The following is a 23,321-nucleotide window of genomic DNA, read 5'->3' on the forward strand; positions in this document are numbered from 1 at the left end:
TATCTGGACCATTGGGGAACAGGCCCCAATGGTCCAGATATTTGAAATCCTCCCTCCTACACAAGCTGTTTAGCCAAATGTTGAGCTGCACTATCTATCTTTCTATTCCTAGCCTCATTAGTTTATGGCACAGGGAATAATCATGAGATTACAACCCTAGAGGTCCTGTTTCTAACTTTCTACCTAAATCCGTAAACTGCTGCTGCAGGATCTCATCACTCCTCCTGTCTGTTGTTAGTACCAATATGTACCATGACCTCTCCCTTCAGAATGCTTTCTGTCCATTCTGAGACATCCTGGACCTTGGCACCAGGGAGGCAGCATAACTTTCTGGAGTTTCTTTTGCATCCACAAAAACGCGTATCTGCACTTGTAACTATATAGAATCCCCTATAATGCTCTAGTGCTCTTTGTCCCATCCTGCTTAACAACAGAGCTAGCTGTGATGTCACTGCTTTGGCTTCAGCTTCTGCTGCTGTTATCCCCTGATAGCACACTCCTCCAACAGTATCCAAAACGGTCTACTTGATGGAGAGAGAGATGACCACAGGGGGTTCATACCTCCCCCTTCTGGCAGTCACCCATCCATCTGCTGCATCTTGGCTGTGACCACGTCTCTAAAGCTCCTATCTCTGATGCTTTCTGCCTCCTTTATGCTCCAAAATGCATCCAACTGCTGCTCCAACTTATCCATGTGGTCTGTAAGGAGCTGCAATTGGGTGCATTTCCTGCAGACGTGGTCGTCTGAAGCATTGGAAGTGTCACGGATCTCCCACTTCTTTAGTGCAACTCCTAGTCCCACCAACTGATATTTCGAGCATAATTAAATAATTTGAGAAAAATTATAAAACTCTTACCTTAACTTTTACCTCCTCACAATGACCTTTTTTTATTTAAACTTTGTTCCAATTCAATCCAATCAAATCAAATCCAATTCAGAGTCCCAACAAGTTGGGACATTCCTGATCCAAGCTGACAAGACAGGTCTTACCACCTGTCTTGGGCTTGATTTATGTGATCCAAACTGATCGGAGTAGGTGTAGCTGTTCCTTCAAGGCTTGATCTCATTTGCATCCTAGCCAAAAGGCCGAGATGCCACTTCAAAAAATTGCTTCAATGTCGATACTATGCTTGATCGTAGAGGAGGGAGGGAAACACTAATGTAGTGTTTCGGGCCCACCACTCCTTGACACCAGATCTTGTTTCCCACTTGGTAAATGTTGCTGGTCTGACTTCTCTCAGAATGCACCAGTGAAGTCCCTCAACCGCTTCTACTGGAAGATTTCAGAAAACTCAAACCCTCTTCTCCATTTCTGCTAACATTCACATGCTTCTGGTGTCCCATAACATGGCCATGTTCCAAGAATTCGTGCTCTGGTTGTGCATATTCAGAATTTTTTTCAATTTGACTCCTTGTTTGAACTTAAATTTCACCTTTTAACATGCACTCAACTGCTCCCCCTATATTTAGTTAATCCAAACCATAACATTGTCTGTGACTTCTGTCCTGAGTAAACTGTATTTGTGCAACAGGTCAATTTTCAAATTCCTTCATGACGTCGCTGCAACTTTCCCAGGCTGTTTTATGAACCTTTGCATCCATTGTTGATCTCTTCAAGACAGTGCTCTACTCCTCCATCATAAGGGAAAGTTTTTGCATGATGTGATGTGCTCATTCCCTCCCCCTCGCCATGTCTATATCTCTCTGTCTCATTGTGTCTCGCCTCAAGAGGTAGCACGTGGTGTTAAACAGCATAGAATTATACAGCAGATTTCAGCAAATCTTTTTGAATTCTAGAATTTCTGAGCTCGAGGCAAATCTTGCAGAAGCTTTGAATGAACTTGAACGACTTCGTGAAGCGCGGGCTCATCAGATGCAACTGGTGGAATCAATTGTACGGCAGCGTGATATGTACCGCATATTACTTGCACAGATGACTGGAGTGACCATTCCAATCCAGGGTAAGGAGTGATGCACCAGCCATAATTTAACTGAATGTTTATTATAAATGCTGCCCCTCTGAAATAAATAATAGGGGATTTTGACAGTAACTTCATTGCAGTGTTAATGTAAGCCCAGTTGTAATACTGAAAGATAAACAAACTTAAATTAGAAGCATAATTCTTTAACAAATGGTTTACCCTTCTATAGAGTAGGTTTGATTTTAACTAGATTGTTGAACATTTGCTACTCCAGTCTGAGAGACCAAAATTTGATTTGCTGTTCAACACTGTGGTATTGGGCTGTTAAACCCTACATTTATTTGCAAACAGACGACATTAAAATAATCGTTATAGATCCTCATGAAAGTAGAAAAAGAACAAAAGTAATTTGATTGGTGGCTCTGACCGAAAGCCATCTAACATAAGAACATAAGAAATAGGAGCAGGAGTAGGCCATCCAGCCCTTCGAGCCTGCCCCGCCATTCAATAAGATCATGGCTGATCTGTCGCTGCTCAGTTCCACATTCCCGCCCTCTCCCCATAACCCTTAATCCCCTCTCTTATCAAAAACCCATCAACCCGCGTCTTAAAAATATTTAGCGAGGCAGCCTCCACCACTTCAACGGGCAGAGAATTCCAGAGATTCACCACCCTTTGAGTGAAGAAGTTCCTCCTCAACTCCGTTCTAAACCGCCCCCCTTTTATCTTGAGGCTGTGCCCCCTAGTCCTACTGTCTTTTTTGAGCGGGAAGAGTCTCTCCACCTCTATCCTATCCATCCCATTCATCATCTTATACGTCTCAATGAGATCTCCCCTCATTCTTCTAAACTCTAACGAGTACAAGCCTAGTTTATTCAGCCTCTCCTCATAGCTCAACCCCCTCAACTCCGGTATCAGCCTAGTAAACCTCCTCTGCACTCCCTCCAAGGCCAAAACATCTCTGCGCAGGTGCGGCGCCCAAAACTGCACACAGTACTCCAGCTGCAGCCTCACCAATGCCCTATACAGCTGCAGCAAGACCTCCCTACTTTTATATTCAATCCCCCTCGCTATGAAGGCCAGCATCCCATTTGCCTTCCTGACCACCTGCTGCACCTGCAAGCTGGGTTTTTTTGTGCATGAGTCGCAAAAACCCAGCTTGCAGGTGCAGCAGGTGGTCAGGAAGGCAAATGGGATGCTGGCCTTCATAGCGAGGGGGATTGAATATAAAAGTAGGGAGGTCTTGCTGCAGCTGTATAGGGCATTGGTGAGGCTGCAGCTGGAGTACTGTGTGCAGTTTTGGGCGCCGCACCTGCGCAGAGATGCTATAGGTAATGGAAAAAAAAATGGGCATTTATAGCGTGCGCAAAGAGGAGTACTGTGAGGGGATGAAACTGATAAAGTTGAGGTAATTGTAGAACGAGACCCAGATAATTGAAGTTGCTATGGTGCTGGATAGGATACTTGCAATTGATACGAGGACATTGAGTACCAGATGAGGTAGAACTGCTGGAAATGGAGGATAAACTAACAGGAATTGAACTGAAGCAAACCTGAATAAGATATCAGCTGAGAATGGACTAATTTAGCAGACTTGGAAGTAGGCAGTCTTGGTCGGAGAGAGCTCCTCTTAAAAGCGCTCGAAATTAATCAGAGAGTCCCTACAGTGCAGATGGAAGCCATTCTGCACTGACCACAATCCCACTTAGGCTCCATTACCATAATCCCACATATTTACGCTGCTAATCCCCCGACACAGGAGCAATTTAGCATGGCCAATCCACCTAACTCCCACATCTTTTGGATGGTGGGAGGATGCCCATGCAGACAAATATGCCAACTCCACACCACCACCTGAGGCTGGAATCGAACTTGGGTCCCTGGCATTGTGAGGCAGCAGTGCTAACCACTGCCGCCATGCTGAATTAGTTCAAGTTCTTTAACTTTTTGTTTTTTTAAAAAAAGCTTCTAAGTAGCTTAAAAAAACAATTTGCTGTAATATTCTTCTCATCATTCAGGTGCAGCCACAGAGGAGATGTCTTCAATTTCATCTACTCCAAAACGGTCTCCAGGGAAATCAAAACCAGTTCCACAAATGGCATCCACACCAGCTCCAGTTCCTGCAGTGGAATCTACAGAGCTTGTGCAAGCAAGGACAGCACTTAAACAGGTAGGAAGGATCAAGTTAGAATACTTTTCCTTGTTCCAAAATATAGTTTTTTAAAAAATTCCACAAAAAGGTTTTAAGGTGTTATGCACTAATGAAGCATTGGTTGGTAAAATTTTCAGAGCAACATCTGAAACTTGCGAGTGTCTGGGACAGCACATGTTGCTTTATAGTTGGGATGTTTTAAACTAGTGGGTTTGCAAATAACATGTATTTCTGTGCACAATAACTATCATGTTCAAGACTCCCATAGTGGAACCACAATGTTAACATAGCACAATGAGGGGAAATAACTTTATGTATACATTAACAATGAGCAAATTGAATCATTCAGTAGATTTCAAAAATAATTTCACAAGGACATGATTGAGAAATATCTTGTCTTTTAATGGCTCAAATGGGATCCTAAATCACTCTGCATGCAAAATAGAACATTACAGCGCAGTACAGGACCTTGAGCCCTCGATGTTGTGCTGACCTGTGAAACTAATCTAAAGTCCATTTAACCTACACTATTCCAGTATCATCCATATGTTTATCCAATGACCATTTAAACGCCCTTAATGTTGACGAATCCACTACTGTTACAGGCAGGGCATTCCATGCTCTTACTACTGAGTGAAAAACCTACCTCTGACATCTGTCCTATTTTGGGCAGCACGGTAGCATAGTGGTTAGCACTGCTGTTTCACAGCTCCAGGGACCTGGGTTCAATTCCTGGCTTGGGTCACTCTGTGTGGAGTTTACACATTCTCCTCGTGTCTGCTTGGGTTTCCTCTGGTTGCTCCGGTTTCCTCCCGCAGTCCTATGATGTGCGGGTTAGGTTGATTGGCCATGCTAAAATTGCTGTTCGTGTCCTGAGATGTGTAGGTTAGAAGGATTAGTGGGTAAATATGTAGATTTGGAGGTAGGGCCTTAGTGGGATTGTGGTCGGTGCAGACCCGATGGGCTGAATGGCCTCTTTGTGTGCTGTAGAGATTCTATGATTTCAGTGATATTTACCACCCCTCAATTTAAAGCTATGTCCCCTTGTGCTAGCCATCTCCATCTGAGAAAAGAGGTTCACGCTCTCCACCCTATCTAATCCTCTGATCATCTTATATGCCTTTATTAAGTCACCTCTTAATCATCTTCTCGCTAATGAAAAAGCCTCAAGTCCCTTAGCCTTTCCTCATAAGACCTTCCCACCATACCAGGCAACATCCTGGTAAATCTGCTCTGCACCCTTTCCAATGCTTCCAAGACCTTCCTATAATGTGGCGACCAGAACTGTGCGTAACACTCTATGTGCAGTTGCACCAGAATTTTGTACAGCTGCAGCATGACCTCCTGACTCCTAAACTCAATCCCTTTACCCTTGGAAGCTAAGTGCCTTCTTAACAACCCTATCAACCTGGGTGCCAACTTTCAGGGGTCTATGCACATGGACACAGAGATCTCTTTGCTCATCCACACTACCAAGTATCTTATCATTAGTCCAGTACTCTGTATTCCTGTTACTCCTTCCAAAATGAATCACCTCACACTTTTCCACATTAAACTCCATTTGCTACCTCTCAGCCCAGCTCTGCAGCTCATCTATGTCCCTCTGTAACCTGCAACATCCTTCCATGCTGTCCACAACTCCTCCAACTTTAGTGTCATCTGCGAATTTACTAACCCATCCTTCTACGCCCTCGTCCAGGTCATTTATGAAAATGCCAAACAGCAGTGGTCCCAAGACAGATCCTTGTGGTACAGCACGAGTAACTGAACTCCAGGATGAACATTTCCTATCAACCACCAGCAACTCCTGATCCAAACTGCTAAATCACCCTTGATCCCATGTCTCTGTATCTTGTGCAATAGCTTACCATGGGGAACCTTTATCAAATGTTTTACTGAAATCCACGTACACCACATCAACTGCTCTACCCTCATCCACCTCTCTGGTCATCTTCTCAAAGAACTGAATAAGGTTTGTGAGGCACGACCTCCCTTCACAAAACCGTGTTGACTATCCCTAATCAAATTATTCCTTTCTAGATGATTATAAATCCTATCTCTTAGAATCCTTTCCAAAACTTTGCCCACAACAGAAATAAGACTCACGGGTCTATAATTACCAGGGTTGTCTCTACTCCCATTCTTGAACAAGGGGACAATGTTTACTATCCTTCAGTCTTGTGGCATGAATCCTGTAGACAATGACGACCTAAAGATCAAAGCCAAAGGCTCTGAAGTCTCCTCCCTAGCCTCCCAGAGAACCCCATGTTAATGTTTTTCAGGAAGTTCTGATTTTTATTTGAAAAGATGAACAAAATTTCAAGTGTCACCATTTAAAATAATTAAGTTGCTTCATTATGAGCAGTTCACACACCTATGAAAAGAGCAGTTTTGAGGGTCAACAGTGATTTTAAATGCAGTTTTCTTCTGAAAACTCGACTGCTGAAGCTTTTACATGTGGTTAACCACTCTCCCTCTTTAGGTTAAAATGAAGTTTCAAAAATATGACCATTTAAGTTTGTGAAAAATTTGATATAAATACTTGGAAACTGCATATTTTTATGAAGTAGGAGTTGATTTATCTTTATGGGAATTCATTCAAAACTAGGCAATGGTGAACAAAATATTTTTAAGCTGGATTGAAAGAGATAAATCAGCAAATGATGGGCAACTTTCAGAACAGATTTTCTTTAGTGCAGCAGGGACTGTTGTTGGGCAAGACAGTCGCCTGTGGTGGCAATTGGGAGTCTTGCCTTCAATCCCAACCCCTTCGAAATTCCAGTATTCTCAGATCCAAAAACATTCATATTGCCAAATTCTCCTCCCATTTTCCCACTCCACTCTCCATTCCAGGATTCACTCTCAGGTATGAATAGTGCCAGTGACTTCATCCCAGGTTTTGCCAAACTGTTGGCTCCTGTGGTGAACAGACACCATCTTAGTTTCAGGGAGACGACGGTGTTAGTGTCTGTAAGATTTTGCAGGACAAGTGGTAGACCAATTTGCAAGTGGAAATATAACATGTTCATCATAAAGGACGACTTTTTCCACCGACATCCTTTCAATTTTAAAAGTTTGTAGAATTAATTAACTAAAATTCACAAGCTGTTAAAGCTCAAATTTGACTGCATTGTAAGAAAATTTATATAGAAAACAATTTGTTTTGTGGCAGTTATTTTAGAGCAAGAAAGGCTGATGGTTCTTGGGATGCTAATTTAGTGAAGTACTTGATGACAGAATGTCCGTGGAGCACATAATTGACCCAAAGTGTGCTTTGTCCTCCATCTTGAAGAAGATTAAAGTCGGTGGCATGAAGATTTCTCCCTTCCCCCAAATGCTCATACCTCTGCTCTATTATGCACCCACTGAAACCTTTTCATGCTGTGATCTTTTTCCCATGACTGCCACATCACATTGTCCCAAGCTAATTTTGACAGACTGAGTGCTATCTTTTAGATTCCCTAAAATTGAAATCTTCAGTTTTCTTCACCCCACTCTCTCTCTCCCCTGCTGCTATTTACAAGCCCCAGAAATCTTTCAAAATTTCTCCCCTGTTGCAGTGTTGTTAAAGCCTGGATTTTCATGCATAATACTTCAATGTCATTCAAAACTAGGAGCAGGACAGATGGCCTTTCAAAACCTGATCTGTCATTCAATAAAATGACTCCATCTCCTTGCTAAATCCACATTCCTTGTTTTTTGTCCATAACATCCAATGATTGCTGGATAGTGTTAAAAAGATTTACAATTATTGATTTGAAGAAATTTCTTGTCAGTACTATCTTATTAACCCCCATTTCTAGACTTGCCAACAAGCTGAAACAACATGTTAACATCTATCTTGTCAGGAGCTTTAATTTCTATTCCAATGCACTCACTTTGCCCAACCTGTCTAAATCCTTGTGTCATTTTCACAGCTTGTGTAACTTTGTATATGTCGAAAAACTAGATGAAATGTAATATTGTAAAAGCTCAGACCCCAGCACTGATCCTTGCAGTATTCAGATAGTTACATGATTAACCCAAAAATGACCAGTTTACTCCCAATTTTATTCCATCCATTTCATAAGTCCTCTATTGAACGCTAATGTTATCCTAAATTTTGCTGAGCCCTAATTTTGTCTTGTCTCATCTCTTGCCTGACACATTCGTGAATATAAATTAAAAACCCAAATGCACTGTATCCAATGATTTCCCCTTGTCTGCAAGTTACAACTTCAGTCAAATATGATTGCTGTTAGAAACGTAAAACAATCTACAATATCTTGTACTCTAACATTAGGTAAATATGAATTAACGGGCAAACTGTGGTTGAATACATCACAATGCACTTTAAATGTTAGTTGTGTCCAAAAATTCTCAGATGTCTCACCAACTCATCCAGTTGTCAGTGATGGAGCCACACTTTCTCATTAAAACACTCTCTTTGATGACATCATAGGTCTTCACTTTTTAAATATCAACCTTCTGAATTACCTCCAAAAGCCGCTGCAATCCAGACTGACTATATGACTGCTCACCTCCCAATGTTTCTTCTGAGACTCTTGGTTCCATTGCATTCCCAAAACTGCACTTCCGTTTCTAATTCCTGGCACACATCCAATTTTTTCAAAGACTTGGCTTCGTTAAGCTGGCACTGTGCCTGGGTTTCTGAGAACCTCAGTCTTCCAGCTGCGCATCACGCTTTCTCATAAGGTTACTCTGAGCCCTATCTGTCTCCAAAATAGAACCAGCAACCTTCCACTGCCTTTTCAGTTTCTATGATTTCTGAGCCAAAACGACATCATAACAGCTTCCAAAGATTCTGAGCTGCAAACTATACAAAATTTAAACTGCAACTCTCAGCTATACCAAATTCCTCCGAGGGCTTTTGTGAGTCAGAACTGCATGGAACGTGCTAACCACAGCATCTACTTGGTATGGAGCCACTGCATTTGCTGCAGAACAGTTAGATAAAGTAAAACAAGAGAAATGTCTTCAGTTTCACCCACCTTGATGATGTAGTCTTCTTGAGTCTGTTCTTAAATGAGTCTCCATGCCAATTAATTGCTGTGCCTCCTTATAATTTCACCAGTTAAGTAAGCCCTTATGCTGTTTTATTGCTTCATTTCTTCCGTCTTGACTTTTAAACATAAGTAACCACCTGAACTGCCAGTTTTTGTTACGCGTTCTGGCGAACTGTAAAACCCAGAATTTTACTACTTCTGTGCAACAATCTTAGTGCTAATAATTAGCACATGCTCTATGTTAATATTTTAAAGTTGGATGGGTGTAATAATTCCCAAAGTCTAATGCCTCAGGTGAAAGTCTACATGTTACTGGGGCAGCAGGTAGAATATTGTCCATACTTGAATTGAAACTTTCATCAGGAGTCAGATAGCAACATATCTACTGAAAGGCAGGATTTTAAATAGATCTGCAGGACGACACTCCAAGGGGGAGTAATTTTTGAAATGTAACATATGTGATTCTGTTCTTCAGTTGCCTGAGTTTTGAAATGTAACAAATGTAAATCTGTTCTTCAGTTGCCTGAGCTAAATGAGAAACTTTTTCCACATGATGAGTGGTAGAATTTTAAGCTGCATCATACTTAAAAAAATTACTTCATTTCAGCTCCAGTTACACTTTGAAAGCTACAAGACAGAAAAAGCAGAGAATGACAAAATGTTAAATGAACAGAATGAAAAACTTCAAGATCAACTGACGCAACTGCGAACTCAGAGCACAAAACTGTCTACACAATTGGAATTTGCATCAAAACGGTATGGTTGGAAAGTTAATGCTATAGTTGGAAGAATTTATATCTTGTGGATATGTAGAGACTGTATGAGGTGATCACAGCATTCCACTAGATGTTGTGATGAAAGTATCCTTTCTTTAATAAAGCTTAATTTGAAGCCCACTATAACGGATGATGAGTTTTGCATTGGGGACAAAGTGTTGAATTTGTTAAATTTGTTTCTGTTGTTGGACTTTCTAGTTCCAAAAACCCTTACTTAGCATGTTAGATCATCCCACAATGCATTCTGGAGAGCACAGTTGAGTTCCAGAACTCATTTGCAACCATGCTAATAAAAGGGTTAATTTTTTTTGACTACCCTGTGGAACCTCTCTGATTACTGCAAATTTTCCAAAACCATAGGGAAAACTTTCCTGTTTTCACAATGCAAGACTATTGATGCAAGATCACAACATTAGTACATGAAAGAAAATTGTGTTGATAGTTTTGGAGATTGTCAGGACACCTGCACCTGTGTTGTCCAGAAGACATAATCCTATTTACCTGGGAAAAGGATACTGTAGGGGGAGTACCGACAGCAACTATTTACAAGTTGCTTGGATGCAGGGAAAAAATGCACTATAGCTAAATTTGCAGACAACACTTCAACAGGTGGGAAAGCAGATTGCAGGAAGGAAAAATAAGAAATCTACAAATGGAAATGGATAGATTAGGCAAATGGAATTTAATCTGGGTAAGTGAGGTTATCCTTTTTGGTCAAAGAAATGAAGAGGTAACATTATCTAAATGGAATGAAACTTCAAATTGCTTGAGGGCAGTGTGTGATAATATGGTGTTTACTATTTTGATGCATTTTAGTTTTAAAGTCAGGCTGCTTTAAGGGGTAGTTTTGTTGCAGTTAGTTTCTTGGATAAACATGCAGCACGTGCTAAGACTGCGGACTGATAACTGAGTTTAGCTGGAGATGTGTTAATGGACCTTTTTGTTTGTTTAGGTTCTCCTGGGATTTTAGATTAGGAATGCAGTGGTGAGTTTTGATTAGGTTGATTGACGGGGACAGTTTCGTGTGGCTAATGGGAGGAGTGAAGCTTGAAGAAAAGAAACGGCTTCATTTTGATTTTAAATCAAGAGTGGTTGTTGCCAGGGCTGCCAGAAGAAAGAAGTATCTCTGTCTTCACAGGTTTTCTGAAAGCTTCAATTCTGGTCGCCTCAGTCAAAGCAAGTGTGTCTGTGGTTTGCTAGCTATTTTTCAAGAGGGGCTTAAGCCTATAAGGGAAATATTGATCGATTGGAACTTGCTGTGATAGCTTAGCAGTTAAATGTCTTGTTTGACTATTGTTTGATTGTTAAGAGTTTAGCTCATTTATTTGTAATAGTTAAACTGTGTTGTTTAAATGAAGTTATCTTTGATAGAAGCTCTGTGGATGTTCAGCAGAATTGTGCCTGGAATCAGCTATCCTATCCTCACACTGTCAAAATAGAAACATTGTTGGGAGTGAGTCTGGGTTCAGAATATACCTTGGGATTTCTGATTTGATACCCTTACAAGAAGGATTTGGGCATCCTTGTGCACAAATGACAAAGCTAGTGTGCAGATTGAGCAGATGATAAAAGAGGAAAATGGAATTCTGGCATTCATTGCTAATGCAATACAGTATAGAAGTAGGGAAGTGCTGTTGCAACTGTATAGAGCATTGGTGAAACAACATTTGGATTATTGCACACAGTATTGACTCCCATAAGGTTCAGAGAAGGTTCATTAGATTGATTGCAGGGATGAAGGTCTTGTTTTAAGAGAGATTGAGCAATTTAGGCCTAGACTAGCTGGAGTTTAGAAGACTGAGGAGAAATCTAATCAAGGTGTATGAGATGCTAAGGGAGATTGACATAGAAAGGATGTTTCCCCTTGGTGGACATGCAAGAATGAAAGACCGTAGTTTTAGGCTAAGGGATGGCTCATTGAAAGTGGAAATGAGGAATTGCTTCACTCAAAGGGTTATGAATCCATGGAACTCTCTTTCCAAATCTGCATTGGATGCCGGAAAACTGAACAAATTTGATAGGCTTTTAATTAGCAAAGGAATGAAGCATTAAGGGGTGCAGGCAGAAAGGTAGGGATGAAACAGATGAGATGAGCTGAATTGCCTCGTGCTCCAAGTTGTGGTGTTCTCATCCATACTATAACTGCCATGGTTCAGAGGGTGCAAGTTTATTTTCCAACACTAGAGTTAACTTCCTATTTAGCAAGTGGATTTTGGGGAAATCTTAAGAATCTCTTTAAAATTTAGGTACGAGATGCTGCAGAACAATGTGGATGGATTCCGGCGTGAAATCGCGTCCCTGCGTGATCGATGTCAGAAGCTCACTACAACTGTCCAGAAACAGGAACACATCATTAGCAACATGACTCAAGATTTACGGGCATCAAATGAAAAATTGGCTTTGGAAGAGGTGAGAATTTTGTAATTAAAAAAAAACTCCATAACTGAAAACACCAGGGCTCATAGCCTGCAACCTACTGTTCTGTAATTTCATCCAATATTCACTTTTAAGTGATCTAGCTTTGTGCCTATAACCTTCCTTGATTGGGAAGTTCAAACATTCTTTGGGAAATTATGTTGCAGTGGAATCTTCCAACAAAATGATACTTGAATTGCAAATGTCAGATAGTTCTGACTGCCCCACAGCAATAATTACTCATCAAGACTTGGAATTTAAACCGCTTTGAGCTTCTGGGTAACTATTTTTATGGCTTCCCCACTCCCATCAAAACGCCTACCCACTTAACTAATAGTTCCCCCCGGCATGACAAAGACCTAGTGCTGTGAAAAAGCGGGGAAAAAAGCAAAGATTATTTCTTTTTTACTGAGCTGCCCTTGACTATGGATAGGCCTCGTGACCTGCTGCACAACAAAGATTGCACTTTGCCTGAGTCAAAGTCAAATAAGAGAGGACTGGCTGGATTTCCAGGTAACTCATTTCAAGTGGGTGTAACAGTCCTCTAATGGAGCTCTTTCCAGAATTGCTTGCATATTAGTTATGATGTAGTTAATTCATTTACCAAAATTTTTCAACTGATTTAGTGTCAATGGAAAGAATTAGTTTTATTTTAGTCAGTTGGGCATTGCAACAAGTCAAGAAAGCAGATGGGTTTCTCAATTCTTTTGTCCCTTCACCCCTTTCTGCAGACTCGTGGAGAAAACCTGAGGAAAGAGAAAGATATGTTGAAAATGGTGGAAGCACGTCTTACCCAAGAGCGAGATTCAAAGTTTGCTGAGCACAGGGGACAAAGCTTGCTGCTCACAAATCTGCAGTCTATTCAGGTACATGTTGCAATGTTTCCAAAATTGCTGAAGCTTGTCATTGTTGGGCACAATTTATGGTCTTAAATCAGCTATGAAATGGGAAACTTTGTGGATGATTTGATTTACTGTCACTTGTACTGGGATACGATGAAAAGTAGTATTTCTTGTATGCTATACTAGTAAAACATACCGTTCATGAAGTACATTGTGGGGGGTGAGGGGGAAGGATAGGGTGCAGAATATTGTGATGCAGTTATAGGTAGAGCGAAGAGACAGATCAGCTAAACATATGATAGGATCATTCAAAAATCTGATGGGAGAAAGCTGTTCTTGAGTCAGTTACGTGTTTTTCAAACTTGTGTATCTTTTTCAGCAAAGAACAAAGTACAGCACACGAACAGGCCCAGCAGCCCTCCATGCCTGTGCTGATTATGATGCTCTAATTAAATTTTTAAATAAACCTTCTGCCCTTGATCTGTAACCCTCTATTCCATCCTTTTTCATGTACCCATCCAAATGCCTCAAATGTTGCTAATGTGTCTGCTTCCACCATCACCTCTGGCAGTGAGTTCCAGGCATCCACCACTCTCTGAAAAATTTCGACTGCGCATCTCCCTTAAACATTCCCCTTCTCACGTTAAGCCCCCATGTAATTGGCACTCCCACCCTGGGGAAAAAGCCTATGGTTATGAATGCTGTCCGTGCTCCATAATTTTGTCTCCCCTCCGCCTTTCCAGTGAAAACAATCCTGCTTTATTCAGCCTCTTCTCATAGTGAACCACCTTTGCACTCTCTCCAAGGCTTCCACATCCTTCCACCATACCACGGATGGTAGAATGGTACTGTGGTTAGCACTGTTGCCTCGCAGCACCCGAGACCTGGGTTCCGTTCCGTTCCCAGCTTGGGTCACTGTCTCTGCCGAGTCTGCACATTCCTCCTGTGTCTGTGTGAATTTCATCCCACAGTCCAAAAGACATACTGGTTAGGTGCATTGGCCATGCTAATTTCTCCCTCTGTATCTGAACACGCACCAATGTGTGGCGACTAAGGATTTTCACAGTAACTTCATTGCAGTGTTAATGTAATCCTACCTGTGACAAATAAAAAAACTTGAAAAATTGGTGGCATTGTGGTGACCTGAACTGCATGCAGTACTCCAAATGCAGCCTGAACGAGGTTTTATATAGCAGCAACATTTCCCAGCTCAATATCTTGGTTGATGAAGGCAAGCATGTCATGTGTTTTGTTCATCACCTTGGCCATCTGTGGTGCCACTTGTAGGGAATTGTGGACCTGCATGCATCATCTCACATTTGTCAAGATTAAACTCAATCTGCCATTTCTGCGCCCAAGTCTTCAATCTATCCATGTCTGGTTGTATCCTTGGGCTGGGGTTTCTTTTAAATGGGTGACTATGCAGTGATATTAGATTGCCTGCCAAGCAGACCATTTATGTGAAACAATGATCAGAGGCTTCCAGTATAGCAGGTTTTAAAGGGCTACCACTTGTTTGCAGATTGCTTTGTCAACCTGGAGTCCTCCCGTTGAATCTTGCAGGTTAGAAGTACAACAGCAGACTGGGTTAAGAGTTTCAAACATAATATTCACAATTTTGCAAAGACCAGAAGTTTGGATTGTGTGATGTGGCCTATTAGTAGCCAATTGCAAGCAATTTTTGTGCCCGAAGTCAAATCCATTGTCTACTTTTAAGATGAATGGTGACTCTTAACTCTTGCTGTCTCTCCCTTTGTTACCGTTCAGGCTGAAGAGACTGTCTGCTGTTTATTGTAATGTCCTCACAAAAAGGGATGTGAGATTCCACACAACTAACCAAATGTTGTTTGGTAATTTCTAGAAACTGGCCAATCTTTGTGACCTGCACAAGCCATCTTTTTTGCTTCAAGTGTCCCTTCCAAGGTTTGATTTTAAACAGTTGATCCCTTTCATGTCTTGGCATTTAGTTACAGTTTGAATAGGTTGGAAGAAGAAAATTAAAAATACAAAAACTGCTTTGTTACTCTACTTCCAGCAAATGAATGCTTTAAAGTTTATATCATTAGTGTCACAAGTAAGCTTATATTAACACTGCAATGAAGTTACTGTGAAAATCCCCTAGTCGCCACACTCCAGCTAAGGGAGAATTTAGCGTGGTCAGTCCACCTAACCAGCATATCTTTGGACAGTGGGAGGAAACCAAAGCACCTGGAGGAAACCCACATACGTAGACGGACAATGTGCAAATTCCACACACAGACCCAAGCCAGGAATCAAACCCAGGTCCCTGGCCCTGTGAGGCAGTGATGAATGCTTTGCTGATATTGAATCTTGTTTTGCATCCAGCATGGAAATATTCAGCTCGATTACACTATGAACACTAACCAAACAATCAGCTGAAGTGACCAGCTCAAGTGGTAGATGTAGATTTTTCTGATGATCAATCAGGCCCACCCCTTGATTTCAATATCTTGATTATCATTCTGGTGTCTCACTGCTGGAGTAAAGGTTTCCAGTATATCTAGTCTTGTATCTTTTTCTGGATATGGGGTTACTATACTATATTGACAAGCCATGCTCACCCATGATGTTTGTTTCAATTCTATTTGCAGCCTTTGTTTAAACCATGATTCGTCTCTGCACGGAAGATTTCTTTTGTTTTCTCGAGTCATTTTCCATCATCTTAGTCTTTTTTAATCAAATTTTTCCAGGAAAAGATGTTGATATTTACTTCATTTTGATTCAAGGTTTAGTGTTCATAACCAAAAGCATTATTATCTCTGGCTCGCCTTTTGTCTGTTTCGCTTGATCGCATTTGCTTTGTGTCTGGTAAATTCGTTCTTTAATTTTTTAGAAGTTTGTTTTTAGATTTTTAGAAGACCAGCATTGGTTTCCCAAGGCATGTTGGGTGAATTTCAAGCTTCAAATTGTCAATTAGTTTTTTTGGGTGCCACCCATTATACATTCAGTTATGTAGTGGTGAGCATAGATTAATAGTCACTTCAAATATATAGTAAACATACCTTTGAAATGCAGACTTGGAGTAGGTTGAGACTGTCTTTAAAGAATATTTCGTATTCCATAATTCGTTCCAAGATGATTTGCTGGTGTTCAGCTCTTCTGAGAGGAGAAGAATTTTAAGTATTAATATATAATTTTGACTATGCAGTTGAGTCTCGAACGTGCGGAAACTGAGACCAGGCAACGTCTGAACAGCCAGATTGAAAAACAAGAACGTGAGATAGAGAAACTGAAAAAGAAAGCTGAATATGAAGTGGATCAGCGGCATTTACTTAACAGGAACCATGATGTAAGTGTACGAAAACTCGTATACAATGTGTAGGATATGTAACATTTGGGTCAAATTGAAACTGTAAGGTAAGACAAATTTGTGTTAGTGTTAGATCGTCAGAAGTCAAGTTCTCTAAGATCTGTACTGATTATTGAGGTGGGACTGTTTTTGTCTGTTGCTTGCATAGCACAGGTTTAATAAAGAACAAAGCATCACTCCACTTCTCAATTCTGTAAGACTATTGCACTTCATGAATCATGCGACTTCTCTATAAAGCTGTATTTGTTTTTTAACTTTGCAAAAGATTCAGCTTATGGATCTCAGGAAGCAGCTTGAAACTGAATCTAATTTGCATATGAAGACAAAGGAACTCTTGAAAAATGCAGACAAAGAAATTAGCACCTTGAAACTACACCTTAATAACGTTGAAACTAATCTGGCAGAGACTAAAGGAAGTGATTCTAAAGGTAAAGCATATTTATAATCATAACTTGTATGTTGGTAAATTGATCTGGATAGCGTTTTTCTGTAAGATCCTACCCCAACACAGTAGTTAGCACTGCTGCCTCACAGTGCCAGGGACCTGAGTTTGATTTCTGGCTTGGGTCACTCTCAGTGCAAACTCTGCAGATTCTCCCTGTGTCTGCATGGGTTTCCTATGTCCCAGTTTCTTCCCGTAGTCGGAAAGATGTGCTGGTTAAATGCATTGGCAATGCTAAATTCTCCCTCAGTGTACCCTAACAGATGCTGGAGTATGGCATCTAGGGGATTTTCATAGTAATGTCATTGCAGTATTAATATAAACCTTCTTGTGACACTGAATAAACTTAAACTCAAACTCATTTGACCTGTTCCAATTTTAGCTCACTTAAAATTGTGAACCTTGTCTTTGCCAATTTGCAGGCTATTATTTCATAGTAACTTAAGACCATAATAAATGGGAACAGTAGTTGACCATTCAGCTGCTCAAGCCAGCTCTGCCATTCATTAGGATCATGGCTGATCCAACATTCGTAAGGTTCACTTTCCAACTCCTAATCCTCGATTCAATTACTGATCAAAAATCTATCTGTGTTAAAAACACACAAGGGCTCTGCACTCACAGTACTCTGTCAAGAAGTTCCAAAGACATTTGACACATCAAGAAATTCCTTCTCCATCTCAGTCTCAAATTAGCGACCCTTTATTCTGAGACTGTGTCCGCTGGTCTTAGACTCCCCCATGTGGGGGAACATCCTCTGAGTATTTATCCTGAAAAGTCCCGTAAGGATCCTTTGTTTTAATGACATTGCCCTCATTCTTCTAAATTCCATCGAGTCGTCCCAACCTGTTTAACCTGCCTCATAAGACATTCCATCCATACCAGGGATCAGTCTTCTCTGAGCTATCTCCAATTAAATAATATACTCCCTTAGATAAGGGGACTAAAACTGCTGTCAATACTCCAGATGTGGTCTCACCAGTACCCTGAGCAGTTGCAACAAAACATCTAACCCCTTGAAATAAGGGCCAACATTCACCTTCCTAATCACATGCTGTACCTTTGTTTCATGCGCAAGTACTCCTAAGTCCCTTTGTGTTGCAGCTTTCTGCATTTTTACTCCATTTAAATCTTTTATTCTCCCTTAATATATGGATGAAGTATAAGTATATTTTCTGTTGCATGCAGCACTTAATTTTTTTCTTTCTGTGGTGCCTTTTAACTATGATAGCTTTTCAGTGAAGAGACAAACTAAATGCAAAGATTTTGATGCAATATTTTTAATCAAATTGTCTCAAGTCATGCATGACTAGTACCTAGACCAGACTCAATAAACACAAGTAAAAAAAAACACAGTTTTATCAAGATATTTAATAAGTTATTTTCATCTCTCCAACACATATAAATCATCTTCACTGTGACTGACTGAATGTTATGATGGAGCATCCTTTTTGAGAGAAATTGGGATATGAATTTAGAGTGACAAGCCCTCAAACTACTCGGATAAAAATAAATCTTGCTGGACCTGACATTGTTCAAATAAATTTTAAATAGCCATATACACCTCTGATCTACTTCCAGGGAAAACCAATACAGAAGATGATGTTGATGATCTCCAGTCACAGCTTCGGCAGGCTGAAGAACAGGCAAATGAATTGAGAGAGCGTCTCAAGACTACCACAAGCAGCGTGGAACAATACAGAGACATGGTCCTCAGTTTGGAGGAGTCCCTCAGTAAGGAGAAGCAGGTTAGCGACTTGAATACAGCACTTCACGGGGCGAGATTGTTTGTGAAGGGCAGATAAGAGTTGTTGGTTTTGCAAGTGGAATTAGTGAAAGACTTGCACTATTCCTGTTTGCAATTGAAAACCATTTATAATTGTTTGAAATCTGTTCCTGAGATGTAAATTTGCGTGACAGGCTACATTGGATAGTTTTGTCGTGACTAGTGCTCTTCAATTTTGAAATCCTTTCACAGAGGAAATTGAAAGGTTGGAGTGATTTATAATATGACCTTTTGTGAACTGACGTGTGATAGAGATCTCTGTCCTCTAATCTGTTATTAAGAGCCTATAGAAATGGTTAGCTTTAAGGAGGTTTAAATTCCCAGGGATCTTTGCAAAGAATACAACAAATTTTCTTATTTTAAGACTCTTAGTGTAACAAACTAAAATGAACATCGGCAACTAATCCACTTAACTACAGAAACAATGGTCAGAATTTCTCATTTATGCCAGGGCAGGTTTGGTGACAAGCAGGAAATGTCAAAAAGGCTAAAATCTCATGTCCTGTTTAAGTTGACGTGAAGCAAGTGCCCTCTCCAAAGTCAGTGGTGGGCTGAGTTTCCCATTGGCTTAGTGTTGGGAGCCTCATTGGAATAATTTAACAGGCCCATATACTGAAATCGTTCACACGTCAAATAATGCATCCATGGCAGCGTGATGTTAGAATGGCGTGAAGCATAACTGGTTTCAGAAGGTGTGCACCTGGCGAACAGTAGTGCCAGGGGAGCTCTGAGGTGAATGCAGCATTTGGGGCTGAAGGGAATAGTGTGGTTCCAGGGTGATGCCAGCTTGGTTTTAGGGAGTGCACCTGTTTTAAGATTGAACATAGAGCGTAAAACACTACAGCACAAATAGGCCCTTCGGCCCACAAGTTGCGCTGATCATATCCATACCTACCAGGCCTATCTATAACTTTCAATCCCATTAAGTCCCATGTACTCATCCAGAAGTCTCTTAAAAGACCCCAGCGAGTTTGCCTCTACCACCACCGATGGCAGCCGATTCCACTCGCTCACCACCCTCTGAGTGAAAAACTTGCCCCTGACACCACCTCTGTACCTGCTCCCCAGCACCTTAAACCTGTGTCCTCTCATAGCGACCATTTTAGCTCTGGGAAATAGCCTCCGAGAATCCACCCTATCTATACCTCTCAACATTTTATAAACCTCTATCAGGTCGCCTCTCAACCTTCATCTCTCCAGGGAGGAGACCTAGCTCCCTCAACCTATCTTCATAAAGCATGCCTCCCAAACCAGGCAACATCTTTGTAAATCTCCTCTGCACGGTCACAATAGCTTCCACATCCTCCTTGTAGTGATGCGACCAGAACTGTGCACAGTACTCCAAGTGGGGTCTGACAAGGGTCTTATAAAGTTGTAGCATTACCTCCCGACTTCTAAACTCAATCCCTCGATAACTGAAGGCTAGCACACCATATGCCTTCTTGACCATATCCTCCATCTGCGAGGCCGATTTAAGAGTCCTATGGACCCAGACCCCAAGATCCTTCTGCTCCTCAACACTGCTAAGACTCCTACCCTTGATGTTGTACTCCTTCATCCCATTGGACCTGCCAAAATGGACCACTACACATTTATCCGCATTGAAGTCCATCTGCCACTTCTCTGCCAGTCTTGTGTCCTATCTATGTTTCGCTGCAACTTCTGACGTCCCTCCAGACTATCCACAACACCCACCAACCTTTGTGTCGTCGGCGAACTTACTAACCCATCCCTCCATTTCCTCATCCAGGTCATTTATGAAAATGACAAACAGCAAGGGTCCTAGAACAGATCCCTGGGGCACTGCACTGGTGACCGACCTCCATGCAGAAAAATACCCATCCACAACCACTCTGCCTTCTGCAGGCAAGCCAGTTCTGGATCCACAGGGCAACAGCCCCTTGGATCCCATGCCCCCTCACCTTCTCAAGAAGTCTTGCATGGGGGACCTTATCAAACGCCTTGCTGAAGTCCATGTAAACCACATCCACCACTCTTCCTTCGTCAATGTGTTCAGTCACATTTTCGAAGAACTCAACTGGGCTCGTGAGGCACGACCTGCCCTTGACAAAGCCGTGCTGACTATTTCTGATCATGCTAAACTCCTCTAAATGTTCATAAATCCTGTCCCTCAGAATACTCTCCATATTCAGACTCACCGGTCGGTAATTTCCCAGGCTATCCCTGTTCCCTTTCTTGAAAATAGGGACCACATCCGCAATCCTCTGGAACCTCTCTTGTCTCCATCGACGATGCAAAGATCATCATTGGGGCTCTGCAATCTCTTCCCTCACCTCCCACAGTAACCTGGGGTACGTTCCATCTGGTCCCGGCGGCTTAAATATCTTGATAGAATTTAAAAGTTCCAACACATCTTTCTTAACGTCTACATACTCAATCTTTTCAGTCCGCTGCGAACCTGCAGTACAACCTCCCAGATCGTTTTCCACCGTGAATACCGAGGCAAAGTACTCATTAAGCACCTCAGCCATTTTTTCCTGTTCGCCCTTCACCTTTTGTAGGTCCAATCCCTTCACTTCTTCTCATCCTTTTACTCTTCACATATTTGTAGAACGCCTTGGGGCTCTCCTTAATCTTACCTGCCAAGGCCTTTTCATGACCCCTTCTGGCTCTCCTAATTTCCTTGTTAAGCTCCTTTCTACAAACCCTGTACTCCTCTAGATCCTCAACATCTCCTAGCTCTCTGAACCTTTTGAACGCTTTTCTTTTCCTGACTAGGTTCATCACAACCTTTGTGCACCACGATTCTCGTGACCTACCAAAACCTCCCTGTCTCATCGGAACATTGTCATGCAGAGCTCCAGACAAACATTCCTTGAAAATCCGTCACCTTCCTTCATTACTTTTCCCCAAGAACACCATCTTCCAGTTTACTCGTCCAATTTTCTGCCTGTGTCTTCATATTTCCCCTTACTCCAGATATACACCTTTCTAGCCTGCCTGATCCTATCTCTTTCCAATGCTATTGTGAAGGAGAGAATTATGATCGCCATCCCCAAGATGCTCTCCCACCGAGAGATCTGACACCTGTCCAGATTCATTAGTCAGCATCAGGTCAAGTACAGCCTCTCCTGATGTCCTGTGACAGGAAACTCTCCTGAATACACCTAACAAACTCCTCCCCATCCAAACCCCTTACTCTAGAGATATTCCAGTCGATGTTTGGGAAATTAGTCTCCCATCATGACCACTCTGTTATTATTACATCTCTCTAGGATCTGTTTCCCTATCTGCACCTCAACTTCCCTGTCACTATTGGGCGGCCTATTCAAAACACCCAGAAAAGTTATTGACCCCTTGCTGTTCCTAACTTCCACCCACAGAGACTCCGTAGACAGTCCCTCCACGGCATCCACCTTCTCTACAGCCGTGACACTGTCCCTGATCAACAGTGTCACCCCGCCACCTCTTTTGCCTCCCTACCTGTCCTTCCTGAAACATCTGAATCCTGGCACCTGAAATACCCAGCCCTGTCCCTGAGACATCCAAGTCTCCGTAATGGCCACCACATCACATTCCCAAGCAGTAATCCACGCCCTAAGCTCATCCACTTTATTCACTACACTCCTGGTGTTAAAATAGACACACCTCAGACCCTTGGTCTGTGCACTTCCCTTCTCCATCACCCGTCTAACCTCCCTCTCATACTGTCTACAGTCCTTCTCTACTTGGGAGCTAACCTCCTTGTTGCTCTCAGTCACCTCGTCTCGATTCCCTCCCCCCAGCCTTTCTAGTTTAAAGTCCCCCCAGTTGCCCTAGCCAACCTTCCTGCTGAGGTATTGGTCCCCCTGGGATTCAAGTGCCACCCATCTTTATTGTACAGGTCACACCTGCCCCTAAAGAGGCCCCAGTGATCCAGGAAGCTGAATCCCTGCCCCCTACTCGAGTCCCTCAGCCATGCATTCATCCTCCACCTCATTCCATTCCTGTTCTCGGTCTCCTGTGGTGCAGGCAGCAATCCCAAGATTACTACCTTCGCGTTCCTCTTTCTCAGCTGTCTACCTAATTCTCTATAATCCCTTTTCATGACCCCTTCCCTCTTCCTGCCTATGTCAGCAGTACCGATACGTACCATGACCTCAGGCTCCTCATCCCTCCCCTTTCAGGATGTCTAGGATACGTCCCTGGTTTGCTAGAAAATGGCACCCAGGTCATCAATTTGTTGTATTTTGGCAGGTGGTCTCTGATTCACCCATCCTGCTATCAAATCATCAGGTGCCTATATCATCAATTTGATGATTTAGAAAGTGGGATGGGATGGGTGATTCAGAGGTCAAAGGTCAGCAATATGTCATGGAATGTGTGCCTGTTCTCTTGTACGTGTTGCACTACATGGTGGGAAAGCTTGCCATTGCAGTAGGCACACTCTGCTGTTCTTTCCATCCAACATCAGCTTCATTGCATCAAAAAATACCTGATATTAAATTGGAGTTAAATTTGATTTCCACAATAAGTAAGCAGATCGTGGGTTTTTTCCTGGGTGGATTAATTATTATATCATAGATTTATCTCTTGGCTGATCTCATAGGAGGTCCCAATCCCCTCTCCTTCCCACTCAATGTTGACTTAAATTCAAAGAAACAGGTTAAAACCATCAAGTCCAGTATTCGTAATACATTGGATGCCA

The 23,321-nt window shown here is 41.9% G+C and overlaps 1 protein-coding gene across 3 annotated transcripts in view; it reads left to right on the plus strand.

Moving 5' to 3' along the window:
• Nucleotides 1-23,321, plus strand: part of tprb (translocated promoter region b, nuclear basket protein) — a 129,653-nt gene that overhangs the window by 33,639 nt on the left and 72,693 nt on the right. For all 3 annotated transcript variants that reach the window (XM_080195721.1, XM_080195722.1, XM_080195724.1), the window contains exons 15-22: nucleotides 1,799-1,962; nucleotides 3,942-4,093; nucleotides 9,689-9,837; nucleotides 12,104-12,266; nucleotides 13,004-13,138; nucleotides 16,284-16,424; nucleotides 16,711-16,873; nucleotides 18,469-18,635. In XM_080195721.1, the coding sequence (XP_080051847.1) occupies nucleotides 1,799-1,962; nucleotides 3,942-4,093; nucleotides 9,689-9,837; nucleotides 12,104-12,266; nucleotides 13,004-13,138; nucleotides 16,284-16,424; nucleotides 16,711-16,873; nucleotides 18,469-18,635 (1,234 nt within the window). The remainder of the gene's footprint in view (nucleotides 1-1,798; nucleotides 1,963-3,941; nucleotides 4,094-9,688; nucleotides 9,838-12,103; nucleotides 12,267-13,003; nucleotides 13,139-16,283; nucleotides 16,425-16,710; nucleotides 16,874-18,468; nucleotides 18,636-23,321) is intronic.

Source organism: Carcharhinus amblyrhynchos, chromosome 9 (assembly GCF_965287045.1).
Source record: "Carcharhinus amblyrhynchos chromosome 9, sCarAmb.v2.hapA, whole genome shotgun sequence".
NCBI lineage: Eukaryota > Metazoa > Chordata > Chondrichthyes > Carcharhiniformes > Carcharhinidae > Carcharhinus > Carcharhinus amblyrhynchos.